Source organism: Limanda limanda, chromosome 22 (genome assembly GCF_963576545.1).
Source record: "Limanda limanda chromosome 22, fLimLim1.1, whole genome shotgun sequence".
Taxonomy (NCBI): Eukaryota; Metazoa; Chordata; class Actinopteri; order Pleuronectiformes; family Pleuronectidae; genus Limanda; species Limanda limanda.
Window position 1 is genome coordinate 8,914,748 of NC_083657.1, and position 26,402 is coordinate 8,941,149.

The 26,402-nt window shown below is 39.1% G+C and overlaps 2 protein-coding genes across 2 annotated transcripts in view; one reads left to right on the forward strand and one right to left on the reverse strand.

The window, feature by feature from the left end:
• The window catches only part of LOC133028790 (adhesion G protein-coupled receptor L3-like), a 144,576-nt gene that overhangs the window by 54,088 nt on the left and 64,086 nt on the right, over window positions 1-26,402 (reverse strand). The window contains exons 7-8 of the mRNA XM_061095824.1: window positions 24,049-24,234; window positions 21,972-22,010 (exon numbers count right to left, since the gene is read on the reverse strand). Coding sequence (XP_060951807.1) covers window positions 21,972-22,010; window positions 24,049-24,234 — 225 coding nt within the window. The remainder of the gene's footprint in view (window positions 1-21,971; window positions 22,011-24,048; window positions 24,235-26,402) is intronic.
• On the forward strand, window positions 12,820-15,757 carry LOC132996093 (uncharacterized). The gene is made up of 6 exons (XM_061066415.1): window positions 12,820-12,881; window positions 13,258-13,513; window positions 13,646-13,789; window positions 14,138-14,272; window positions 14,535-14,639; window positions 15,409-15,757. Exons 2-6 carry the CDS (start codon window positions 13,258-13,260, stop codon window positions 15,627-15,629), a joined length of 861 nt encoding a protein of 286 aa, XP_060922398.1. The 5' UTR covers window positions 12,820-12,881; the 3' UTR covers window positions 15,630-15,757.

Below are 26,402 nucleotides of genomic sequence, written 5' to 3' on the forward strand. Positions count from 1 at the left end.
TTTCTTATTTAACAATGGGCACGTTCATGTGGAAGAGGCAGAGCAGGTTATTAAAGCATCATGGTCAGAGGCATACATCTGGAATTAAATGATAGAAGGAGGATTCAGAGCCGGCGAGTAGGAAAGTTCATAGTGTTTTTAACAGCTCACAGACGTGAGACTGGGAGAATAAAAATATCTCAGCATGAAAAATCTCCCTTTTGACTCTTTGTTGATAATGTGGACATGTCCAAATGCTTGTAACATTGGTGTACATGCAAAACAAAATACAATGACTATTATTTTGCCATCATCTTCGATGTGCTGTAAACAAAAATACTATGCTCTCTGCTACTGAATGTGTACATCATGTCATGCCTCTGGCTTGCTCTACCCAGGCACGTCCTCCTGTCTGAATTCTCCTGCTGTTTTCTTTATATGTGAAAGCCATACTCCTTCACAATTATTCAGACATTATCATTTCTCATTTAAGCTGTTTTCAGGCATGACCTGCAGGTAAAATCCAAATAATTGGCTACAGTATTGACCCAGTTTACCTTTCACACATGCACAAGACAGATATACAGTACATATGTTTGTATGTGTGTAAAGTTTATGCAACAACGCACAAGAGTATGCATCACCCTGTAGGCAGAAACTATACTCATGACAAAGAGTAAAGGAGAAGGTTTCTGTAGTTGAATTTTGCAAGAAAAACAACCCTCATGAGGATTGAGGCAACAACAGCAATTTTTAATACCACCAGTCTTACTAAGCAAGTAAACAATTTTTTTTTAATCTTTTCCTGCAGAAATGGCACCATGCATCAGCCCCTTTCAGGATGCAATTCAACATGTTATTTCACAGACTGACAAAATCTGCAAATTAGAGGTCCAGTATATTAATGCAGTAAAAGGTGAGGTGGTATCTGCTGTAAATTATCAATAAATAATTATCATTTAAAATCTAAAGAAAAGCTCCAGAATACATTTAATATGGACTAGAATGCTGGTCAGTTTTGGTTTGTTTTGTATTATATATCAGCATAAACTCATTGTTAACAAATATAATTAATGGATCTTTATTGAAAATGTTTTTATTGTTTACAGGACGTGGCGTATTTGCAAAGGGTACAATTTGTAAAGGAGACTTTGTTGTACAATATAGGGGGGATATGATAAGTGATGCAGAATCACAGAGAAGGAGAAAACTTTACCACCCCTCATGTGCTGCATTCATGTTTGCCTTCAAGTGGAGAGGGAAAACATGGTGGTAAGACTTAAGAATACCTAAACTAGACTCCATATACTATACTAAGCTCTACTACGTGGGTCTCTGATTTTATCGTGATATATTGTGACATTTGTATTTTTTCTTTTCCAATTTTTCCAATTTCTCAAGTGTTGATGCCTCCAGAGAAGATGGCTCAATTGGGCGACTAGTTAATGATGAACACAGACGTCCTAACTCGAAAATGAAAAAAATGTATGTTAATGGAGTACCCCACCTTTGTGTATTTGCCCTGGATGACATCAAAGAAGGAGAAGAAATCACCTATGATTATGGAGGTGAAGACTGCCCATGGCGAACACAAGTATGTTGCAAACACAGTAAATACAATGAGTCAAGTATGACAACATTTTAGTAGAATGAGAAATATGTGGAACTAATTTGGCTGTATTCATATTTGCAATAACCATGTACACTATACATATACAAAAAATACCAGGATTGACACAACTTGTTTGGATTTTAAGCTGCAATGCATGAGTGACCACTAATTATAGTGAAAATAACAGGAACATGTAATTACAAACAGGAATCTGATTTACAAAAGTTTTAAGGAGCTATTGAAGGTCAGTTTAGATTATTATAGATATTATGTTACTGCACTGAATGATCCTCTTTTAACACTTCATCCTAGCAGGGTTGTCTACAAACCTCTGCTAGCAGCCTGAAGCTGTGCTTTTGATTTATATGTGAAATAGTGCAGCGTGTCCAAGCTTTTCAATTTCCATTGGATGAATGGAAATGTCATTGATTCACCTGCATTAGCATAGATGAGATTATGATATTATAGGTTTGTCACTTTAGTGACTGCAAGCAATAGCTTTGGTTAATTTAGGATCTCAACAATGTTTTTACAATGACATCTCCAGGAAAACCTTTTGTCGCTTCTGTTTAAATCGAATACTACTGATGACGTGGCGGGTTTTTGCGATGACCACTGATTATGTAATGGCTCTTGAAGGGCTGTCCCAATTTGATGGGGAAGATTTCAACCATTACCCCTTATAACTGTTTCAAGGGGCAAGATAACCCTGTAAAACAAGGGACAGGGTTAGGGAGAAGGGGCGAAATGGGTTCGGGCATAAGCACAAAGCATTGAAATGCTATTACTTTATATGGTAAAGAATCAGGGTCATATTCTAAATGTATTCAGTCTCGCTTATGACATGGATGTAATCTGAAAACTTTGTCTGAATAGAAATATTACAATATAATAGAAGTTAATGTTTGGAACGTTTTACTTTTGTTTACAGACGACCAGCATCACTGTTGACACCATGGAGGAGGATGACTCTGATCCTGTTCACTCAGAGAGTCTGATAGATGGTGCCTTTGCGCCAAAGACCACACCTGAAGAGGTAAGTTCATGTCCATCACTATTTTTTCATTATTTTGTTACTCTATGTTCAGAGTTTGTGTAGAAACTGTGTGTGAACAATTAGGTTAAACTGTTCCCCACAATGAACTATAATGTTGGGTGTAAAATGTCCCCACAAAGCCTGTGTTAAGTTATGTGAATGAGAAAGAGCTTCAATGGTCAGAAGTAATGTAAATTGGTATACAATGACATTTCAAGTCATACATCTTGAAGGTTAGTGTTAGAGCTATATTCATGCTAGATTTCAAACCTCACAGTATTTTCTTTCTTGATAAATTATCACTCTACATTTTGGAGTCACGAGGTCCCCACAAGACACCTTCTGACAGTGTGTAACCACAAAACACCTTCTGAGAGTGTGCAAGTAAAAACAGTTTTTGAAAAGTTAGATGAAACTGGTCCCCACAATGAACTTTAATGTAGTGTGTAAAATGTCCCCACAAAGCCTGTGTTAAGTTGTGTAAACGAGAAAGAGCTTCACTGGTCAGAAGTATTGTAAATTGGTATACAATGACATTTCAAGTCATACATCTTGAAGGTTAGTGTTAGAGCTATATTCATGCTAGATTTCAAACCTCACAGTATTTTCTTTCTTGATAAATTATCACTCTACATTTTGGAGTCACGAGGTCCCCACAAAACACCTTCTGACAGTGTGCAAGTACAAACTGTTTTTGAAAAGTAAGATAAAACTGGTCCCCACAATGAACTATAATGTTGTGTGTAAAATGTCCCCACAAAGCCTGTGTTAAGTTGTGAGAACGAGAAAGAGCTTCACTGGTCAGAAGTAATGTAAATTGGTATACAATGACATTTCAAGTCATACATCTTGAAGGTTAGTGTTAGAGCTATATTCATGCTAGATTTCAAACCTCACAGTATTTTCTTTCTTGTTAAAATATCACTCTACATTTTGGAGTCACAAGGTCCCCACAAGACACCTTCTGACAGTGTGTAACCACAAAACACCTTCTGAGAGTGTGCAAGTAAAAACTGTTTTTGAAAAGTTAGATAAAACTGGTCCCCACAATGAACTTTAATGTTGTGTGTAAAATGTCCCCACAAAGCCTGTTTTATTTAAATTGTGTGAACGAGATAGAGCTTGGCTGGACAGGAAGAAATAGTTGAAAATTAATTCAAGCTTCTCTTCTCTGGAGTTTGTTTTATGTTAATAACAGGGTGTTTCTCATTTTAGAGGTAAAATCTCAATGGTCAGTCTTTTTGAATGTCAATGTATTATATACATTGAATGAACCATTAGTCTCTTATGTTTAAATTTCTTGAAATAGTCATACAATTTGTTGTTACAGACGACCAGCATGACTGTTGACACCATGGAGGAGGATGACTCTGATCCTGTCAACTCAGAGAGTCTGATAGATGGTGCCTTTGCGCCAAAGACCACACCTGAAGAGGTAAGTTCACGTCCATCACTATTTTTTCATTATTTTGTCACTCTATGTTCAGAGTTCGTGTAGAAACTGTGTGTGAACAATTAGGTAAAACTGGTCCCCACAATGAACTATAATGTTGTGTGTAAAATGTCCCCACAAAGCCTGTGTTAAATTGTGTGAACGAGAAAGAGCTTCACTGCTCAGAAGTAATGTAAATTGGTATACAATGACATTTCAAGTCATACATCTTGAAGGTTAGTGTTAGAGCTATATTCATGCTAGATTTCAAACCTCACAGTATTTTCTTTCTTGATAAATAATCACTCTACATTTTGGAGTCACGAGGTCCCCACAAGACACCTTCTGACAGTGTGTAACCACAAAACACCTTCTGAGAGTGTGCAAGTAAAAACTGTTTTTGAAAAGTTAGATAAAACTGGTCCCCACAATGAACTTTAATGTTGTGTGTAAAATGTCCCCACAAAGCCTGTGTTAAGTTGTGTGAACGAGAAAGAGCTTCACTGGTCAGAAGTAATGTAAATTGGTATACAATGACATTTCAAGTCATACATCTTGAAGGTTCGTGTTAGAGCTATATTCATGCTAGATTTCAAACCTCACAGTATTTTCTTTCTTGTTAAATTATCACTCTACATTTTGGAGTCACAAGGTCCCCACAACACACCTTCTGACAGTGTGCAACCACAAAACACCTTCTGAGAGTGTGCAAGTAAAAACTGTTTTTCAAAAGTTAGATAAAACTGGTCCCCACAATGAACTATAATGTTGTGTGTAAAATGTCCCCACAAAGCCTGTTTTATTTAAATTGTGTGAACGAGATAGAGCTTGGCTGGACAGGAAGAAATAGTTGAAAATTAATTCAAGCTTCTCTTCTCTGGAGTTTGTTTTATGTTAATAACAGGGTGTTTCTCATTTTAGAGGTAAAATCTCAATGGTCAGTCTTTTTGAATGTCAATGTATTATATACATTGAATGAACCATTAGTCTCTTATGTTTAAATTTCTTGAAATAGTCATACAATTTGTTGTTACAGACGACCAGCATGACTGTTGACACCATGGAGGAGGATGACTCTGATCCTGTCAACTCAGAGAGTCTGATAGATGGTGCCTTTGCGCCAAAGACCACACCTGAAGAGGTAAGTTCACGTCCATCACTATTTTTTCATTATTTTGTCACTCTATGTTCAGAGTTCGTGTAGAAACTGTGTGTGAACAATTAGGTAAAACTGGTCCCCACAATGAACTATAATGTTGTGTGTAAAATGTCCCCACAAAGCCTGTGTTAAATTGTGTGAACGAGAAAGAGCTTCACTGCTCAGAAGTAATGTAAATTGGTATACAATGACATTTCAAGTCATACATCTTGAAGGTTAGTGTTAGAGCTATATTCATGCTAGATTTCAAACCTCACAGTATTTTCTTTCTTGATAAATAATCACTCTACATTTTGGAGTCACGAGGTCCCCACAAGACACCTTCTGACAGTGTGTAACCACAAAACACCTTCTGAGAGTGTGCAAGTAAAAACTGTTTTTGAAAAGTTAGATAAAACTGGTCCCCACAATGAACTTTAATGTTGTGTGTAAAATGTCCCCACAAAGCCTGTGTTAAGTTGTGTGAACGAGAAAGAGCTTCACTGGTCAGAAGTAATGTAAATTGGTATACAATGACATTTCAAGTCATACATCTTGAAGGTTCGTGTTAGAGCTATATTCATGCTAGATTTCAAACCTCACAGTATTTTCTTTCTTGTTAAATTATCACTCTACATTTTGGAGTCACGAGGTCCCCACAACACACCTTCTGACAGTGTGCAACCACAAAACACCTTCTGAGAGTGTGCAAGTAAAAACTGTTTTTCAAAAGTTAGATAAAACTGGTGCCCACAATGAACTATAATGTTGTGTGTAAAATGTCCCCACAAAGCCTGTTTTATTTAAATTGTGTGAACGAGATAGAGCTTGGCTGGACAGGAAGAAATAGTTGAAAATTAATTCAAGCTTCTCTTCTCTGGAGTTTGTTTTATGTTAATAACAGGGTGTTTCTCATTTTAGAGGTAAAATCTCAATGGTCAGTCTTTTTGAATGTCAATGTATTATATACATTGAATGAACCATTAGTCTCTTATGTTTAAATTTCTTGAAATAGTCATACAATTTGTTGTTACAGACGACCAGCATGACTGTTGACACCATGGAGGAGGATGACTCTGATCCTGTCAACTCAGAGAGTCTGATAGATGGTGCCTTTGCGCCAAAGACCACACCTGAAGAGGTAAGTTCACGTCCATCACTATTTTTTCATTATTTTGTCACTCTATGTTCAGAGTTCGTGTAGAAACTGTGTGTGAACAATTAGGTAAAACTGGTCCCCACAATGAACTATAATGTTGTGTGTAAAATGTCCCCACAAAGCCTGTGTTAAGTTGTGTGAACGAGAAAGAGCTTCACTGGTCAGAAGTATTGTAAATTGGTATACAATGACATTTCAAGTCATACATCTTGAAGGTTAGTGTTAGAGCTATATTCATGCTAGATTTCAAACCTCACAGTATTTTCTTTCTTGTTAAATTATCACTCTACATTTTGGAGTCACGAGGTCCCCACAAGACACCTTCTGACAGTGTGCAAGTACAAACTGTGTGTGAACAAGTAGGTAAAACTGGTCCCCACAATGAACTATAATGTTGTGTGTAAAATGTCCCCACAAAGCCTGTGTTAAGTTGTGTGAACGAGAAAGAGCTTCACTGGTCAGAAGTATTGTAAATTGGTATACAATGACATTTCAAGTCATACATCTTGAAGGTTAGTGTTAGAGCTATATTCATGCTAGATTTCAAACCTCACAGTATTTTCTTTCTTGTTAAATTATCACTCTACATTTTGGAGTCACGAGGTCCCCACAAGACACCTTCTGATAGTGTGTAACCACAAAACACCTTCTGAGAGTGTGCAAGTAAAAACTGTTTTTGAAAAGTTAGACAAAACTGGTCCCCACAATGAACTTTAATGTTGTGTGTTAAATGTCCCCACAAAGCCTGTGTTAAGTTGTGTGAACGAGAAAGAGCTTCACTGGTCAGAAGTAATGTAAATTGGTATACAATGACATTTCAAGTCATACATCTTGAAGGTTGGTGTTAGAGCTATATTCATGCTAGATTTCAAACCTCACAGTATTTTCTTTCTTGTTAAATTATCACTCTACATTTTGGAGTCACGAGGTCCCCACAAGACACCTTCTGATTGTGTGTAACCACAAAACACCTTCTGAGAGTGTGCAAGTAAAAACTGTTTTTGAAAAGTTAGATAAAACTGGACCCCACAATGAACTTTAATGTTGTGTGTAAAATGTCCCCACAAAGCCTGTGTTAAGTTGTGTGAACGAGAAAGAGCTTCACTGGTCAGAAGTAATGTAAATTGGTATACAATGACATTTCAAGTCATACATCTTGAAGGTTAGTGTTAGAGCTATATTCATGCTAGATTTCAAACCTCACAGTATTTTCTTTCTTAGTAAATTATCACTCTACATTTTGGAGTCACGAGGTCCCCACAAGACACCTTCTGACAGTGTGTAACCACAAAACACCTTCTGAGAGTGTCCAAGTAAAAACTGTTTTTGAAAAGTTAGATAAAACTGGTCCCCACAATGAACTATAATGTTGTGTGTAAAATGTCCCCACAAAGCCTGTGTTAAGTTGTGTGAACGAGAAAGAGCTTCACTGCTCAGAAGTAATGTAATTTGGTATACAATGACATTTCAAGTCATACATCTTGAAGGTTAGTGTTAGAGCTATATTCATGCTAGATTTCAAACCTCACAGTATTTTCTTTCTTGATAAATTATCACTCTACATTTTGGAGTCACGAGGTCCCCACAAGACACCTTCTGACAGTGTGTAACCACAAAACACCTTCTGAGAGTGTGCAAGTAAAAACTGTTTTTCAAAAGTTAGATAAAACTGGTCCCCACAATGAACTATAATGTTGTGTGTAAAATGTCCCCACAAAGCCTGTTTTATTTAAATTGTGTGAACGAGATAGAGCTTGGCTGGGCAGGAAGAAATAGTTGAAAATTAATTCAAGCTTTTTTTCTCTGGAGTTTGTTTTATGTTAATAACAGGGTGTTTCTCATTTTAGAGGTAAAATCTCAATGGTCAGTCTTTTTGAATGTCAATGTATTATATACATTGAATGAACCATTAGTCTCTTATGTTTAAATTTCTTGAAATAGTCATACAATTTGTTGTTACAGACGACCAGCATCACTGTTGACACCATGGAGGAGGATGACTCTGATCCTGTCCACTCAGAGAGTCTGATAGATGGTGCCTTTGCGCCAAAGACCACACCTGAAGAGGTAAGTTCATGTCCATCACTATTTTTTCATTATTTTGTCACTCTATGTTCAGAGTTCGTGTAGAAACTGTGTGTGAACAATTAGGTAAAACTGGTCCCCACAATGAACTATAATGTTGTGTGTAAAATGTCCCCACAAAGCCTGTGTTAAGTTGTGTGAACGAGAAAGAGCTTCACTGGTCAGAAGTATTGTAAATTGGTATACAATGACATTTCAAGTCAAACATATTGAAGGTTAGTGTTAGAGCTATATTCATGCTAGATTTCAAACCTCACAGTATTTTCTTTCTTGTTAAATTATCACTCTACATTTTGGAGTCACGAGGTCCCCACAAGACACCTTCTGACAGTGTGTAACCACAAAACACCTTCTGAGAGTGTGCAAGTACAAACCGTTTTTGAAAAGTAAGATAAAACTGGTCCCCACAAGGATCTTTAGTGTTGTGTGTAAAATGTCCCCACAAAGCCTGTGTTAAGTTGTGTGAACGAGAAAGAGCTTCACTGGTCAGAAGTATTGTAAATTGGTATACAATGACATTTCAAGTCATACATCTTGAAGGTTAGTGTTAGAGCTATATTCATGCTAGATTTCAAACCTCACAGTATTTTCTTTCTTGATAAATTATCACTCTACATTTTGGAGTCACGAGGTCCCCACAAAACACCTTCTGACAGTTTGCAATTACAAACTGTTTTTGAAAAGTAAGATTAAACTGGTCCCCACAATGAACTATAATGTTGTGTGTAAAATGTCCCCACAAAGCCTGTGTTAAGTTGTGTGAACGAGAAAGAGCTTCACTGGTCAGAAGTAATGTAAATTGGTATACAATGACATTTCAAGTCATACATCTTGAAGGTTAGTGTTAGAGCTATATTCATGCTAGATTTCAAACCTCACAGTATTTTCTTTCTTGATAAATTATCACTCTACATTTTGGAGTCACGAGGTCCCCACAAGACACCTTCTGACAGTGTGTAACCACAAAACACCTTCTGAGAGTGTGCAAGTAAAAACTGTTTTTGAAAAGTTAGACAAAACTGGTCCCCACAATGAACTTTAATGTTGTGTGTAAAATGTCCCCACAAAGCCTGTGTTAAGTTGTGTGAACGAGAAAGAGCTTCACTGGTCAGAAGTAATGTAAATTGGTATACAATGACATTTCAAGTCATACATCTTGAAGGTTCGTGTTAGAGCTATATTCATGCTAGATTTCAAACCTCACAGTATTTTCTTTCTTGTTAAATTATCACTCTACATTTTGGAGTCAGGAGGTCCCCACAACACACCTTCTGACAGTGTGCAACCACAAAACACCTTCTGAGAGTGTGCAAGTAAAAACTGTTTTTCAAAAGTTAGATAAAACTGGTCCCCACAATGAACTATAATGTTGTGTGTAAAATGTCCCCACAAAGCCTGTTTTATTTAAATTGTGTGAACGAGATAGAGCTTGGCTGGGCAGGAAGAAATAGTTGAAAATTAATTCAAGCTTCTTTTCTCTGGAGTTTGTTTTATGTTAATAACAGGGTGTTTCTCATTTTAGAGGTAAAATCTCAATGGTCAGTCTTTTTGAATGTCAATGTATTATATACATTGAATGAACCATTAGTCTCTTATGTTTAAATTTCTTGAAATAGTCATACAATTTGTTGTTACAGACGACCAGCATCACTGTTGACACCATGGAGGAGGATGACTCTGATCCTGTCCACTCAGAGAGTCTGATAGATGGTGCCTTTGCGCCAAAGACCACACCTGAAGAGGTAAGTTCATGTCCATCACTATTTTTTCATTATTTTGTCACTCTATGTTCAGAGTTCGTGTAGAAACTGTGTGTGAACAATTAGGTAAAACTGGTCCCCACAATGAACTATAATGTTGTGTGTAAAATGTCCCCACAAAGCCTGTGTTAAGTTGTGTGAACGAGAAAGAGCTTCACTGGTCAGAAGTATTGTAAATTGGTATACAATGACATTTCAAGTCATACATATTGAAGGTTAGTGTTAGAGCTATATTCATGCTAGATTTCAAACCTCACAGTATTTTCTTTCTTGTTAAATTATCACTCTACATTTTGGAGTCACGAGGTCCCCACAAGACACCTTCTGACAGTGTGTAACCACAAAACACCTTCTGAGAGTGTGCAAGTACAAACTGTTTTTGAAAAGTAAGATAAAACTGGTCCCCACAAGGAACTTTAGTGTTGTGTGTAAAATGTCCCCACAAAGCCTGTGTTAAGTTGTGTGAACGAGAAAGAGCTTCACTGGTCAGAAGTATTGTAAATTGGTATACAATGACATTTCAAGTCATACATCTTGAAGGTTAGTGTTAGAGCTATATTCATGCTAGATTTCAAACCTCACAGTATTTTCTTTCTTGATAAATTATCACTCTACATTTTGGAGTCACGAGGTCCCCACAAGACACCTTCTGACAGTGTGTAACCACAAAACACCTTCTGAGAGTGTGCAAGTAAAAACTGTTTTTGAAAAGTTAGACAAAACTGGTCCCCACAATGAACTTTAATGTTGTGTGTAAAATGTCCCCACAAAGCCTGTGTTAAGTTGTGTGAACGAGAAAGAGCTTCACTGGTCAGAAGTAATGTAAATTGGTATACAATGACATTTCAAGTCATACATCTTGAAGGTTCGTGTTAGAGCTATATTCATGCGAGATTTCAAACCTCACAGTATTTTCTTTCTTGTTAAATTATCACTCTACATTTTGGAGTCACGAGGTCCCCACAACACACCTTCTGACAGTGTGCAACCACAAAACACCTTCTGAGAGTGTGCAAGTAAAAACTGTTTTTCAAAAGTTAGATAAAACTGGTCCCCACAATGAACTATAATGTTGTGTGTAAAATGTCCCCACAAAGCCTGTTTTATTTAAATTGTGTGAACGAGATAGAGCTTGGCTGGGCAGGAAGAAATAGTTGAAAATTAATTCAAGCTTCTTTTCTCTGGAGTTTGTTTTATGTTAATAACAGGGTGTTTCTCATTTTAGAGGTAAAATCTCAATGGTCAGTCTTTTTGAATGTCAATGTATTATATACATTGAATGAACCATTAGTCTCTTATGTTTAAATTTCTTGAAATAGTCATACAATTTGTTGTTACAGACGACCAGCATCACTGTTGACACCATGGAGGAGGATGACTCTGATCCTGTCCACTCAGAGAGTCTGATAGATGGTGCCTTTGCGCCAAAGACCACACCTGAAGAGGTAAGTTCATGTCCATCACTATTTTTTCATTATTTTGTCACTCTATGTTCAGAGTTCGTGTAGAAACTGTGTGTGAACAATTAGGTAAAACTGGTCCCCACAATGAACTATAATGTTGTGTGTAAAATGTCCCCACAAAGCCTGTGTTAAGTTGTGTGAACGAGAAAGAGCTTCACTGGTCAGAAGTATTGTAAATTGGTATACAATGACATTTCAAGTCAAACATATTGAAGGTTAGTGTTAGAGCTATATTCATGCTAGATTTCAAACCTCACAGTATTTTCTTTCTTGTTAAATTATCACTCTACATTTTGGAGTCACGAGGTCCCCACAAGACACCTTCTGACAGTGTGTAACCACAAAACACCTTCTGAGAGTGTGCAAGTACAAACTGTTTTTGAAAAGTAAGATAAAACTGGTCCCCACAAGGAACTTTAGTGTTGTGTGTAAAATGTCCCCACAAAGCCTGTGTTAAGTTGTGTGAACGAGAAAGAGCTTCACTGGTCAGAAGTATTGTAAATTGGTATACAATGACATTTCAAGTCATACATCTTGAAGGTTAGTGTTAGAGCTATATTCATGCTAGATTTCAAACCTCACAGTATTTTCTTTCTTGATAAATTATCACTCTACATTTTGGAGTCACAAGGTCCCCACAAGACACCTTCTGACAGTGTGCAAGTTGTAACTGTTGAAAAGTTAGATAAAACTGGTCCCCACAATGAACTATAATGTTGTGTGTAAAATGTCCCCACAAAGCCTGTGTTAAGTTGTGTGAACGAGAAAGAGCTTCACTGGTCAGAAGTAATGTAAATTGGTATACAATGACATTTGAAGTCATACATCTTGAAGGTTAGTGTTAGAGGTATATTCATGGTAGATTTCAAACTTCACAGTTGTTTCTTTCTTGATAAATTATCACTCTACAGTTTGGAGTCACGAGGTCCCCACAAAACACCTTCTGACAGTGTGCAAGTTGTAACTTTTGAAAAGTTAGATAAAACTGGTCCCCACAATGAACTATAATGTTGTGTGTAAAATGTATGAAATGTATTTTTTGTAGATTGTGAATTCAGACTTAGTTTAGCAGAGCAGACACAACTTTGGTCTCAAATATTCTTATATGTACTTTACTATATTATTTATTGTGCATGTGCCTTTATTTACAGATTACAGAGTTCGAAAATGAAACTGAGACTTTTGTACCAAAACTAAGACGGACTAAAAGTATTCTGGTAAGTACTTACTGTGAGTTGACATCATTCACAAATAACTTCCAATAATTCAGTGGATTATAATTTAACAATATATATAATGTAGTCTGTAAAAAATAATCACTTTAAGTTGAACATCAATTTTTTCAAGTTGATGCAAGTTGATATAATCTTATTTTTTTCAGAACAGTCAAAATACCCTGTTTATTATTAATATAAACTGCTAAAATAAACAAATTATGAAACAAAACTTGCAAAACAGCCAAATGAGATGATGGTTTAATTGATACATCAACACTGTTAACAATTTTAATTTGGTTCTGTTAGGTTACTGACTAATTTCTAATCTAACCATTACAGCTCTACATATTTATAATGTTTTCATTAATTTTTTTAGATGAAAGACACAGATCTGGAAGATTCTGAGCTATTTGATTCGTCATCAGAGAGTGCAGATGACTACGTACCAGGTACCAAAAGTGACAGTGATCCGGATAGCTCAATAGGCCCCCCTGTCTGCGATTCTACAACACCAGACAACATGATTTTGGACAGTCACAACATTACACCTGAAGCCCCCAGAGCAGTAGAAGAACCCTGTTCAAGTCAGACCATAAACGACAGCGTCGTTGTCAGTTCATTTAAAAAAAAAGGTGGGAAGGGTGTGTATGACAAAAAACATTATTGCTTGTATTGCAGTAAGCCTATTTCAAAAATTGCAAGGCATCTAGAGCGTGCACATGAAGATAAATCAGATGTGGCTAAAGCTCTAAGCTTTCCAAAAGGTTCCAAAGAGAAAAAAAGACACCTGGATTATATTGGCAACAGAGGAAACTTTGCTCACAATGCAGCAGTTATGGAGTACGGAAAGGGTAAACTCGTGCCACGACCGCCTAAAGGGTTGGATGAAATTGGAATAGATCCAAATGGTATGTTATTTTATTTCACTTTTTTGTTTGTTTTTGTTCATCATTTATTCATTTCGCATGGTTACACTGATGTTTGTGTGATATAATTGAAGACCACTAAGTGCTTTACAGTACAGCTTTGTCATTCACCCATTGACACACACATTTATCTCGAAATCAATCGAAAATAAAAATTAACAAACATTATTTATTCATCTTTTTAATAATATGTAGTTTAAAAAGTGTATTCAACACTTGAATGGTTGAATACACTTTTATTAATTAAACTGAATTTTCAATTTTGTATTATCATTATTCTGTAGTACATATATGTCTTTAAAGTGAAATTCTTTTTTTGTTTTTTCATAGAACCACATACAGAGGAGACATTTCCTCATACCGAAAGGGATGAAATGCTGCCACAACCACCCAAGAGACAAAATCCACACTCATCAAGTGATGAGGTACCTTCAGAATCCTGCAGAATGAGGCCTTCCTCAATAGGTGACCTCATGACACTTCTCTTTTATCTTTTGTATGTCAGTATTGATTATGTATGCTTCTTTCTTTATATTAATTGTTAGTGTTTTAATTATAGAAATGTCCAAATGTTTTAAAATGTGTCATAGCAGCCATATGGGAACAGAAAAAGAAACAGCACACCTTCAAATCCCCGACCATGTTAAAGCTGTTTATAATTTTGTCATTTAAAAATTGTCCCTGGAAAATGTTGTTAAAGTTTTACTTCTTTTTTTTTCTTTTATAGCACCACCAGCAGAGGAGTCACTTCCTCCCGCTGAGAGGAATGAAATGCAGCCACAACCACCCAATAAACCAAAACCAGTCAGTACGATGAGGCCTTCCTCAAAAGGTAAACGTTTGACATGTAGTACCTCTTGTCTTTTTAATGTCAGTATTTATTATGTTTGCTTCTTTCATGGATATTAGAAATATATAGAAATTGCCAAATTTGTTAGATAGCAGTCATAAAAAAAAGACCAGATCAGAGTCTGTTTTCGGTGTTGCCCATTTAAGATGTTGCCACCAATACTTTGCCGCATAACTGTTGCTGCACCCATTTAATTTAGTTTTATCTGTATATTCAGGCCTGCAATAGTCTGATAAAGGGTTTTTAGGCTGATTCTATAGTCTATTAGGTGCTTAAAGTAGGACTCATAACAGTAACAGTTTTAATAGTATTAACATACAAACAACAACTAGCCCCTATACCAACCACCTGTCCTGGGTACTCACAAATCCATATTTAGTTAGATTAATGAGTGAATGGGTACATTGTGTTTATTTATCCAACAGATCCAACATTTTATAAATACATTATTGTCTTCATGACAATTTTGAGAAATTGATGTCAGTAAATGTGAGTCCATGTCAGTGACCAGAATTAACAGTTTATTTTTTAATATAACACAGCATGTACAGCTTATAAGAAAATGGAATCACTCTTTCCCACTGACCATTTCAGGCAGAATGCACAAATCAGTGCTTTCTTGGCAATGTAATTGTATAAATTAGTTTTCTTATACTTTAGAAGCTAGTTTATACTGTACAGAACTTGTAACTTTGGATTATAACTCTTACACACTTTGTCATTACAAATTTGTTTTTCTGACCACTTAAAGGTACAACTGCCCAAAAGAAGAAAACACCCTGGAAGCAGACAGAGGTGGAGGCAGTGGAAAGCCACATGAATCGATTCATCACATCTTGTATTGTTCCAGCAAAGTTTGACTGTGAGAAGTGTATAAGAGCTGAACCAGAAGCTCTTAATGACCGGAGCTGGCAGAATGTGAAATTCTACATATATAACCGCATTACAGCCAACAAGAGGAAATTTAGTTAATAATAGGAAGATTACCACCTATCTGGTATGGCAGATACTAACTTGGTCTACTGAAAATGTTTATTTACTATGACTAAGGCATTTAAAAAAAATGTATTTTATTGTTCTGTTCTGAAGTGCCAATAATAGCCAACATTTTTGTTATTTTAAATTCTAAAATATATATATATTTTTTTTTTTTTTACTAAAAGAGTTATGTTAAAAGGAAGGATCGGTAAAACTTGAGATTTTATTTGTTTACAAAAAATCCTGTCTTTCCCTACAACTCAGATAACTTGAATTTTGTCTTTCATTCGACCAAATATTTTGAAAGTGATTGAATAGCAGTAAGCTGTTGCTCTGCAGTTGGCTGTAATTAAAAATATCTTACAAATTTGACTGAATAAGATTTATTCTTTGTACGGATGTAGATAGATGTCACTGTTTGATATGTTAATATTCACTTCAACCGCATAACACTAATAGTCCTATCAAATTCTGCTTCATTGTAAGGCAGAGTTCATTAACAGCAAGATGTTCTGTGCAAAGTGATGCTTTGCATCCCTATCACCATTTAAAGGCCTCATGTTATATCGCTACATTATCTATCAACAACTGAGCCAAGATTGATTTTTCTTCTTTGGGTTAGACTAAACAAACTGCTCTAACAAATGTAATAATGGAAGGACTTACAGTATCAGTAGTAATATATATATATGTAATAATGCGTTATTGAAGCAAGGTCCCCATCAGTCTTATGACAAGTTGTGTGAGTCATGCAAATGATATGTAAATAAGGTCCCCATCAGCCATACCTACCCGTTTTTTCTTCGGTCCCCATTTTGCACAGTCAAAATACTACTTCATAAATTTAGATATTTTAAGTTGTGTATGTACTAACAGAATTTTTTTTAGTGCCCCTGATTTTTTTCATACCTCAAATACCTCTAGAAAGGGTGGTCCCCACAGATGATGACAACAAGTTCGAGGCCCGCAGACCATGGAAACCAGTATGTGTGTGTGTGTGTGTGTGTGTGTGTGTGTGTGTGTGTGTGTGTGTGTGTGTGTGTGTGTTTGTGCCTCTATCTGTGTGCTGATTGATGAAATGAACTCTGGGTCCGGGAAATTGATTCTGGCGGAGGCTGGTCTCCCTTTGCTTCCCCTTGCTGGCGCGTGTGCACTCGGCTGCCGTCCTCTCATCCCTCCTCCCCCCCTCACCGGTTGGTTCCCCCTCACTCCCTGTCCTCTCCCCAAAGTTGAAGGCTGATCTCCAAAAAAAAACGGGTGGAAACAACACAAACACAGAACAATGTGGGGATATATCTTGTTCCCGCTGTCCTCCTCGAGCTGTTGCATCACCGCTGCCTCTGTTTTCGCCCGTGTTCATTTCACCTGCCGCGGCCAAAATCATCTGTCTTCTTTGAGCATCTCTGCAGCATCCTCACTTAATATTTCATGAAACCTCTCTCTTAGCGGGCGGTGGTGTCTGCGTACTGTACGGGCGCTGCTGAGGGATTACCTCTGTGCCTCTTGTCTTGTGTCTCAGGTTTCATCGTGTTATACTGTACACTTCCCCCCCGCCCCAGCAGCCACCTGCCTCCACTGGAGAGAGGACAAGCCTTTGTTTCAAACCGACTTACAAGTGCCCTGTAATACAAGCACATTTTACTGTAGTTCAGCAAGTCAACTTCCTGTTTGCTGATCTCCTGCTATTTGAATTGGCTTTAAAAATCAGTAACATGTAGATTTTACAACACAAACTAGTTTTTTTCACAGTCTGTTTCATTTCCTTAATTCACAAGAGTCGCACTCATGTGTTGTGACGGTGGGCGTGCACTACAATCAGAGTGTATTGCCTGGGCCACACAATCAATGCAATAACAGGAAGTACCCAGTGATGAAATGGACGACCAGTTGAACACACACCAGTCCACTGCAAAATCAACCACTTCTTTAAGAACACACTGGACGGCTCAAGAGCAAGATATCTGTCCTGAGTGGAGACCAAGGAAGAGCTAAAAAGAGAGGGAATACTAGAATTTCATTGAGAAGGAATGATGATATTTGTTCCTTCTCTGCTAAATGTGTGGATGTCAAGCAGGACCTGTGTTTGACTTGATGTGATTTGATTGCCTAGAGCTGTAAAGCAAGGAAACCACAGCATTTCAATTGACGTCTCCAAAGCCAACGCGTCCTGCTTTATTCTGTCAATCGATGTGTGTCAATAATTTCTGACATTTCTTGCATAAAAGTTGGTGAATTGCATTCAATGTTTAGACTAAAAAGTACACACATTTGCATTATAAAAAAACTAAAGCTCAAAGCAGCATATTGGTGAAACTAACATCAAATTATTGCAGAGATTAATTTAGTCTTGGAACTAAAACATAAAATGCCGCAGCTTTGTTGTTGACATTGATATTTGCCGGCTTGTAATCTTCTTGTTTCTCCATGTACACACGAGACAGACAAACCTTTAATCTGGACTCGCTGATAAAAGCTCATGAAAGCGCAAATAGATCCATCGTGTTAACAGTGGTCAAATACTCCACAGGGTAGATTTCGAGTGCAGTTAATTCCACACCCACTCAGTAGTTTTCACCTTGTCCTTCACCCAGATTTTAATGAACATCAGGCCTTTTTTTATTTAAGTATGCACTATATGTGTATTAATAAAACCTGAATCTCATTAAAAACACTAAATATATATATATATAAAATTATAAAGCGACTGTTCAAAACAAATCCCTGAATGTTTGGAGAGTTTTTTTGTTCCCTGTCTCCTCATCAGGAGCGGAGACGGCTCACAGAGAGCGTTCAGGCAGAACCGTGCACCCCCGGCCGGCCGGAGGAGGAGGAGGAGCTCTGTGTTTACGAGGACGTGGTTCTCTTCATCTTTCAACAAATTGACTACCGGGGGAAATTTTTTATCATCTCTTGTTACGTCTCTCCCGAAACGAGGAGCCTCCCTCCGTTTCGCCTGCTCTGAGGTCAGCCGGCGCCGGGACGCTCCCACGCAAAGGTGTCATTTTAATAAGGGGTCGGAGCTCAGTATCCCCCCCCCTCGCGCCCTGCAGAATTCACACTCACTTTGTTTTCCCTAAGGCACGCAATATTATTTGGATCTTTTTTATGCGTCGGAAGCAGGAGCATCGTTTACTGTTAAGCGCACGTCCTCAACTTGAAACCAAATAAATGGCCGCGGGGGGTGGAGAAGAAGGTATTTTCAAAAAGCGAGCGTGTTTGATTTGAGCTCGGCGCTTCGTGTACGGGAAATAATCGCAGTAATTGGACGGCCGTCATGTCGCTGCCTATAAACAGGCTGCCGTTAATGGGACCAAACGGCACGGCGGGAAGGCGGCCATTTTTTTTTTTTGATCAAGTTTGTTCAAAATCAAAGAGCACAGCGGAGAGAGAGAGAGAGAGAGATAGAGAGAGACAGACAGAGACAGAGACAGAGACAGAGACAGAGAGAGAGAGAGAGAGAGAGAGAGAGAGAGAGAGAGAGAGAGAGAGAGAGAGAGAGAGAGAGAGAGAGAGAGAGAGCGTTCCTGCAGGGGGAATCCAGAACCCAGGGAGTTGATCATTACATGCTCTGTGGCTTTATCAAGACCGTATTCTGCTCAGTGGGATTAAATTGGCTGTGACAAGCAGCAGATATCGCTGTTTGTTAACAACTGAAAAAGAAAAAAAGGATTCATAAGCACTAAATCGCCCGAGTTATCCGCAAAGGATCCGCGGAGGCAGGGTTGTCGCTGCGGTTTGTGAAAATGTGAAACAGCAAACACGCTCTCTGTATTGTTTTACGAGCCCCGATGTGGATAATGAGACAGACTCTCAGTACCGTGTGGATTCAAGAGCCGTCTACTTGTTTAGCCCTTAATCGTGATGGAAGCCCCCCCCCCCCCCCCCGTGAGATTCACTCCACATCAGACATATCACCGCACCTCAACCACAAGGCCCGTGTATTTTTTCCGACTTTTAAAGAATCCCTCAACACTAGGATTGCAAAGGGGCGGAAAGTTTCCGGTAAATTTCCGGAAACTTTCCATGGGAAGATTAGCTCGGGAATTCTGGGAATTTTGAAAAAAAAAAAAAAATACGCAAATTAAACGCTGAGCAATAAAACCATCATTCAAAACTCTATTTTAAAGATGTATGGAATGTAGCAAACGCTGCATGTTGAGTTTCAACCCTCCACTGTGCATTCTTCCATCACATGCACAGATAATTCCCAGCATCCTTCACTCTACAGCAGGGCTATTGAGGCCTGCTGTAGTGTGCAGGACTAGTCAGGTAAGTTTCGATGAATCAGCCTATGACAAAACAAAATGTTTGTATTTATGTATGTATATGACAAGGTAAATACAGTTAGTATAAATTACCCACAACATTTCCAGTTTATTCCCGTTAATTTCCGTATATTCCCGTTTATTCCCGGTAATTCCTGTATATTCCCATGGAAAGTTTCCAACTTTGAATATTCCCGAATATTATTGAATATACTCGTGTAATCCCATTTCTCCCCCAGTCTGTTTGGCTTCAACATGCGTGGTCTCTCCACGAGCAGAGGGGACAACACAGGCAGGCGCACCCCCCACCCCCCCCCCCCCCGTTCGCTTTGTATTCCTCTGCTTATCCCACTTACGTCAGCCACCAGGGCCCCGTTGGAGAGAACGCTGCCCAATTTCCCTAATCAATGAAAGTCTCTGGGAGGCTGGCAGCGCGTGCAGTCGATGCCCGTGTTTACCTAAGGCCACAGATGTTCCTCCATTATTCCGGTTCGTCAAGTAAAAGCGCCGCACTGCTGTTTGAATTTGTCAAACCCCGGCAGCTCGGGGACGGAGCCGAGGAGAGAAGGTGCACGGCTGAGCGGCTGTGCAGAATACAAAGAAGTGTAAACGACACCTGAACCAAGATGTAGAGAGGTGTACATGTATTTAGTGTACTTATTTCTCCTGGTTAGCCAAACCAATGGCTGCTTGTTCAAATTTGTCCAAATAAAAATAACCTCAAGAATTGTAGTTAAAATGACTCCCTTGAAAAAGAGCAAAACCAATAAAGCCTGTGCATCTCTTGAGACTTCCCCAATTCCCCCAAGGACACGTGTTCCCTCCGAACAAAACTTTAATGGACATATTTCTGTATTTTTCTTTCCTCTGGTGTGTTATAGGTTTTTCTGTACATGTAAAAGTTCTGCACAGACAAAATTCCCGATGTCTGCGGGTATAGGGGAGCATATTCATTGCAAGAAGAAATGTGTCAGCAGAAGCAGCCGCTGTGTAGCTCCCATTCGATATCGGAGCTGTGGATGTCTGTGAAGAAGGAGCTAAATCAGGCTTCTGGCAACACAGACACTTAACAAACTGTTGTCTGTGAGCGACTGTGTGACATTTGCTCGGGGAAAAAGAAAAAGCAGAACGCCACACATCTGCACATGTGAAGACACGCTGAGGTAATTTCCATAATCACATGACGATACATAGCTAAGTGGCTCCTGACAAGCCTCAGAGGAATCCGGGGCAAAATGCGTGTTTCTTAACATGATCGCTGCCGAGCATACATGTGAACCAACATCTGGCTTAGTGGACAGATCTGTATGGAAGACCGGGGACGCCAACTTCTCACATAGTTTTTCTTCTCAAGGTATAAATGATTCTGACGACAGCTCAAAAGTCGACCCCCGGGGTAACAAAAATCACTCAATAGCCAGGGAAGTAGCTGAGTGAGGGCGATGGGCGACCCACTTAAATTAGGACACACATGTATTATGCATTAGGCAGAATCATAACATGCCACAACTTTGGCTGAGTGAGTAGTTAGAAGTTGACTTCCTGGGATAATGAGGTCAGTTTTTTGGCTTTTAAGCATTTGCTGAGAAATGTGGTACATGCCTGAGAGGTTTACTTTGGACTGATGTGGGCTATTTCACCGAGAATCAGCGCTGATGTGACGGTTAAAAAAAATAAAATATTGAGACACTAGAGAAAAATCCACAAAGCTTATTTGGCATCTGAAAACACAAAACTTCTCGGCCTCATGCTCAGGTCACACGTATTAGAGATGGAGGGGAACATCAGGACACATCCATGCAGGGGTAAATAATGACAAGTGACTAAATGATGGTGGGTTCGATGCACTGATGGTTTGTACTTGGATGCAATGTCATTGAAATGATATTAATGAAATTTGACCATTTGATTCTACCACAAGTACAGTTTGGGATATACGAATATACCGATTTTCAAACTGTGGCTTTGTGTTTTCTTCTTATTTTTAATTTCAAAAGGTCAAACCTCAAATTACATGTTCAAAAAATGAAGGTGACAGCAATGTTACGGGGGGGAAATAACGTCCAAATACCTGAACATAAAACCGGCAAGAGCGCTCTCTTTTCTGCAGCTGCAACCCAGAGAAAAATGCAACAGTTAGCGAAAAGGTCAACAACGCAAACAATTCCACTTGAAATACATTTCTGATTGAAAAACAGACTTCACAGTAGGGAGGGGGGGGGAGTGATCCCTCACTCTTGAAAAGTTAAAGGTTCTCTTCAATTAAATGGTTGGAAAATCAATAGTTGTATTATGCTTGGAAATAGCAGAGGCTAGAACTGAAATGAGATATTTGGAAATATGGCTGTGACATTGTTATACATTGTTCCAATGTTATTTCTTCCTTCCACACTAATACGTCTCAGTTTTAAAACACATCACCTTTGCTACATTTACTAGTTTTTGAGCATGTAAAACTAGATTTTTTAAATATTTTATAAGAAACTCATGTAAACACTGTAATCAAAATTATGTATTTTGTATATTCACCTCCTGATTGGGTATTAAGGAAGGATTGTCCCTTGATTTGTCAGGATCTTATCATGTGATTTTTCAGAAAATAAACAGCTAGCATCAACCAATCATGGAGGCGACATGGATACTGAATTACAATTGTTTGAGTATGAACTGAAACTGAGCTGTTTCTGTTTTAAAACATTAGTGTATTTGTGTGGACGCCTCTGCCACCACTATGGGGAAGATAATTGTCACAAAAACGGAGAAAACCTGAAAATTAGCAGGAAGCTCCAATTCAAAGAGGAAACTCAATTTAGTGACTCGGCAGTGCACGGAGAGTGAATCGACTTCTGATTCAAACAGTGGAGCCACTCTGTGGATTAACCGCTCGGTTCTGGTACCGTGATAAAACCCGTGCAGATTAGCTCCAAAGAGCTACATGTCCCCATAAAGGCTCCTCTTGCTCTCCATCCCATCCCACTCTCCTGGAAACGGGCCCGACCGCAACCGTTAGCCAGCTTCCCTTTGATCACCAAAACCACACAGATCCCGGCGTTCGCCAACTCGATCCTTTCATTGTCTGCTGGCAGAGAGTGTTGTTGCTTTGCTATCGAAAAATAATATATATATACCTTTAATTCGCTTAGCTCTTTGCAGATTGTGTCAACAATGATTGAACCTTGGGAGGTAAACACCCGCCACTGCCAGAGCAGAGAGGAAGAGGATCGGTGGACTCCAGGGTTTCGTTTGGGAAAACTCGCACTGGCAGAGGAAGATGAAAACAAGAGGAAGCTATAGGGACCCCCCCCTCATAGATGTACCACACTGCCAGTATGGAGTGTGTTTCAGTGGAGAGAGAATTATGAATCAATCGTGGACCTGTGACCTCTTGAATAAATGATCCTGGTTTTGGAGGCAGGTTCACTCCCCTCATCCCAAATGGGTTTTCCCATTTTTTACGGGAGAAACTCGAGCCTACGACAGCTCCTCCACCTCCGACGCTGTGTTTTATGAGAAACTTTCTTTTTTTTGTCTCTTTCAAGAGGCATTATAAACTCTAGTTGCTCCTCAATGTGAATTTACCCGTCGTGTTCCCTTTCCGAGGCCTTTTGGCCATCTTTACTGCCTCCCATCTCCATTGGAGAAAACTGGCACTTAAATCTCAATGGGGACATCTGTGTCTGTTGTGGCAATGAAATAAAAAAAGCGCCCAGGAAAAAAAGCTATCCTGGAACAGGTGTGCGGGCTCCTCTGCAAGTGTAGTCGCTCCAGCAAATTAAGGACTGACATTTTGGAATTTCACTGATGTTTGCTTTCCCTGTTGGCTGCTCGGCAGACAGAAAGTATTATTCAAGCTGGTTTTTGCCCGACTTCAACTCACTTCACTCTGCTGAATTGGGGAAGGAATACATTAGCTTCAGCTTAAATGTGGAGAGAAATGGTGGTTTTTGTTTTGCCTGACAGCCCAGGACAAAATTGCAGGTATTTCTGGAAGGCGGACCTCCATTTTTTGAAATTCTCTATGGTTTCCTAGTCATGAGAAAAGTGCTATATCATATCTTTCTTGTTTTTTAGTTATTTTTCGTTTTTTTTATTTGATGCACAGAATTATTTCAGGGGTTAAAAGGGATGTTTGCTTGGCCTCTCATTACCTTGTTGAGGCTCCGGGCGGCGCTGTCTTTGCCGCCTGGCGTGAGGTTCCTCAGCTGCACGTCCAGGAGATCCACCAGCTGGACCATGGCCTTCACCGTGAAGGTGATGTCCCCCGCCTGGAGATTACTCTTGGTCTGCTCCGCCAACTCCCTGGCGATGACCGCAGCCGTCTCGCCGGCTTTTAGCTAAAGAAAACAAAAACAAAAATCAAATAGTGAGTGAAACGTGTGAATATCTTTAATGGCTGAGATTCGTAGCTCAGATAAGACTGCTATTAATAATTTGTTTTTACTGCGTTCCTCAGCCTACACACGGGAAAACATGGGGGAAACATGCCAACTTGCAATACATAAATGTGCAGATATAAATTCAAGTCAGCCTATGCATTTTCCATAACTGCTGCTATATTGCACGCAATTAATGTGGCGAGATGGTTCTCAGCTGACTGTACACGGGGGCCAATAGTCTACCCGGAAGCAATTATAAAATCAAACTGTTGAGGGAATTTCCCCAGATAGCCTTAGACCTTTATGAAACTAAAGGGGAGCACTGCAGCGTGAGGACGTATATGTGGTACACAGAGGACAGATGCACCTGGATATTCATTTTTCTCATGTTTAAGATTATGTGATTTTTGTGTCTTGGGATTTATTAGCAAAAAATGGAGACACATCATAATTGCTGTGAGGGTTTGCCTTATTTTGTCTTGCACCAACTTGATTTCTCCACTAACCCTAACCCTTTTTTCTGGTCCCAAACATAATTTGTTGTCTAATTCATTTACTCTTAGTCTGTAAGCTTTAATTATAGCCTCAAAATATATTTTTGTGTCGTTCGGAGTGAGTAAGTGGTTTAGGTTTGGTTTTATTTTGAAAAATTGACTAGAATTAGTTTAAGTTTTAGTTTTCTTATGAACTTGTGTTACGAGGGAATTCTTCATCCACTGAAGCTAAAAAAGGTGCGAAGAAATAACACATCAAACATGATACCAAGTAAACACCATGACCCATTAACTCTGCTGGACCCAGAGCAGAGCCGGATAATTAGCACTCTCAGATGAATCCAGAGCAAAACTTTGTCTACATGAAAGGGCCAGAAGGAAATTGCACAAACACAAACACACCCACAGCTGCCACCACATAACATCTTGAGGAAAGCACAGTGCTAAAGCAACTTGGATTAATGTCTTCCCTTAACCTCCATTAGATCTTAGTCATCTCATTTGGAATCACACCGCAGCAGTGCCTGACCTTTTCCCTTCAAGACAATTTATGGCAGCTGGATTCTTAAATTTTTTTATTTACAAGACACATAGTAACCAATCAAATACATAGATTTCTCACAATAGTCTTACAGGTATCTAAGCTAGCTCTAACCCTTCTCCTCGTATCCATCTAACTGCATCGCATTCAAGAGTCTGTTGGATCTTCTTCCTTTTCTTTCCGGCCCTTGCAACACACATGGCCTTCACATTATTGCTTCCATTATCGGTGTAGCAAGCAGCACTCTGTCGTCCCTGACGTCCCATCTTCCCCACGTCAGGTCAGCGTCGGGTCGATGCAGCAGACCATCAACTCGCCAGCGTGTGGATGATCTAAACGTTCAGTCCATCCATCAACACACCGATTCCAGCTCCGAGCTTTTCCTGACGTTATCTTGCAGTATTTGCGCGGCTGCTGAGCTATGATCTCACTCAGGCAGGAGTTCTAGACTACTGTCAGAATCGCTTGAATACTAGTTAGTGAACATTTGAACCACCGCCTCCTCGTGCATGCGATGCTCCTGCAGCACAGCACGCATCCTCCTGGGCAAAGCACCGGGGTGAGGGGCTGCTGTGTCTGTGGAGGTCTCGCTGTGGTACAGCTGTCTGGCTCTGAGCTTACACGAGTCTCTCGCTGCCTCCACTCCTCTTCGTCTGCCAGAGCCTTTGAGGTGAATCTTTAAATTAGTGGGATTTTCTTCTCCCTTTCAGCTACATCCCACAAATGTCAGCGTCGCTCTTCATCATGACACATTCACTGTTGTCTACCTCGGGGTCATACTCAAAAGTATTCCCCATGTAGGACCGCGCTCTGCTTGCCGCCTGCAACTTCAGCAATTTTCATAAAATCTGGTTTGCACATAAATCTGTGTTTTCTGCTTCTACTTTGTTTTTTACGGCAGCCGACATCCGCTCAGCTGAATCGCTGCCACCTTCTGGGACCAGTGTGTGTTGTCTTCAATATATTTGTCCTATCTATCGGGAAAGTGTCTCCCAAGACAGAAACAGACCAGGGCACTGTGGTAAAAAAGCTGTTGTTACCTGCAGGTCTAGTTTGTTGCATTGATCATTGTAATGTGAAGATAGTGTTGG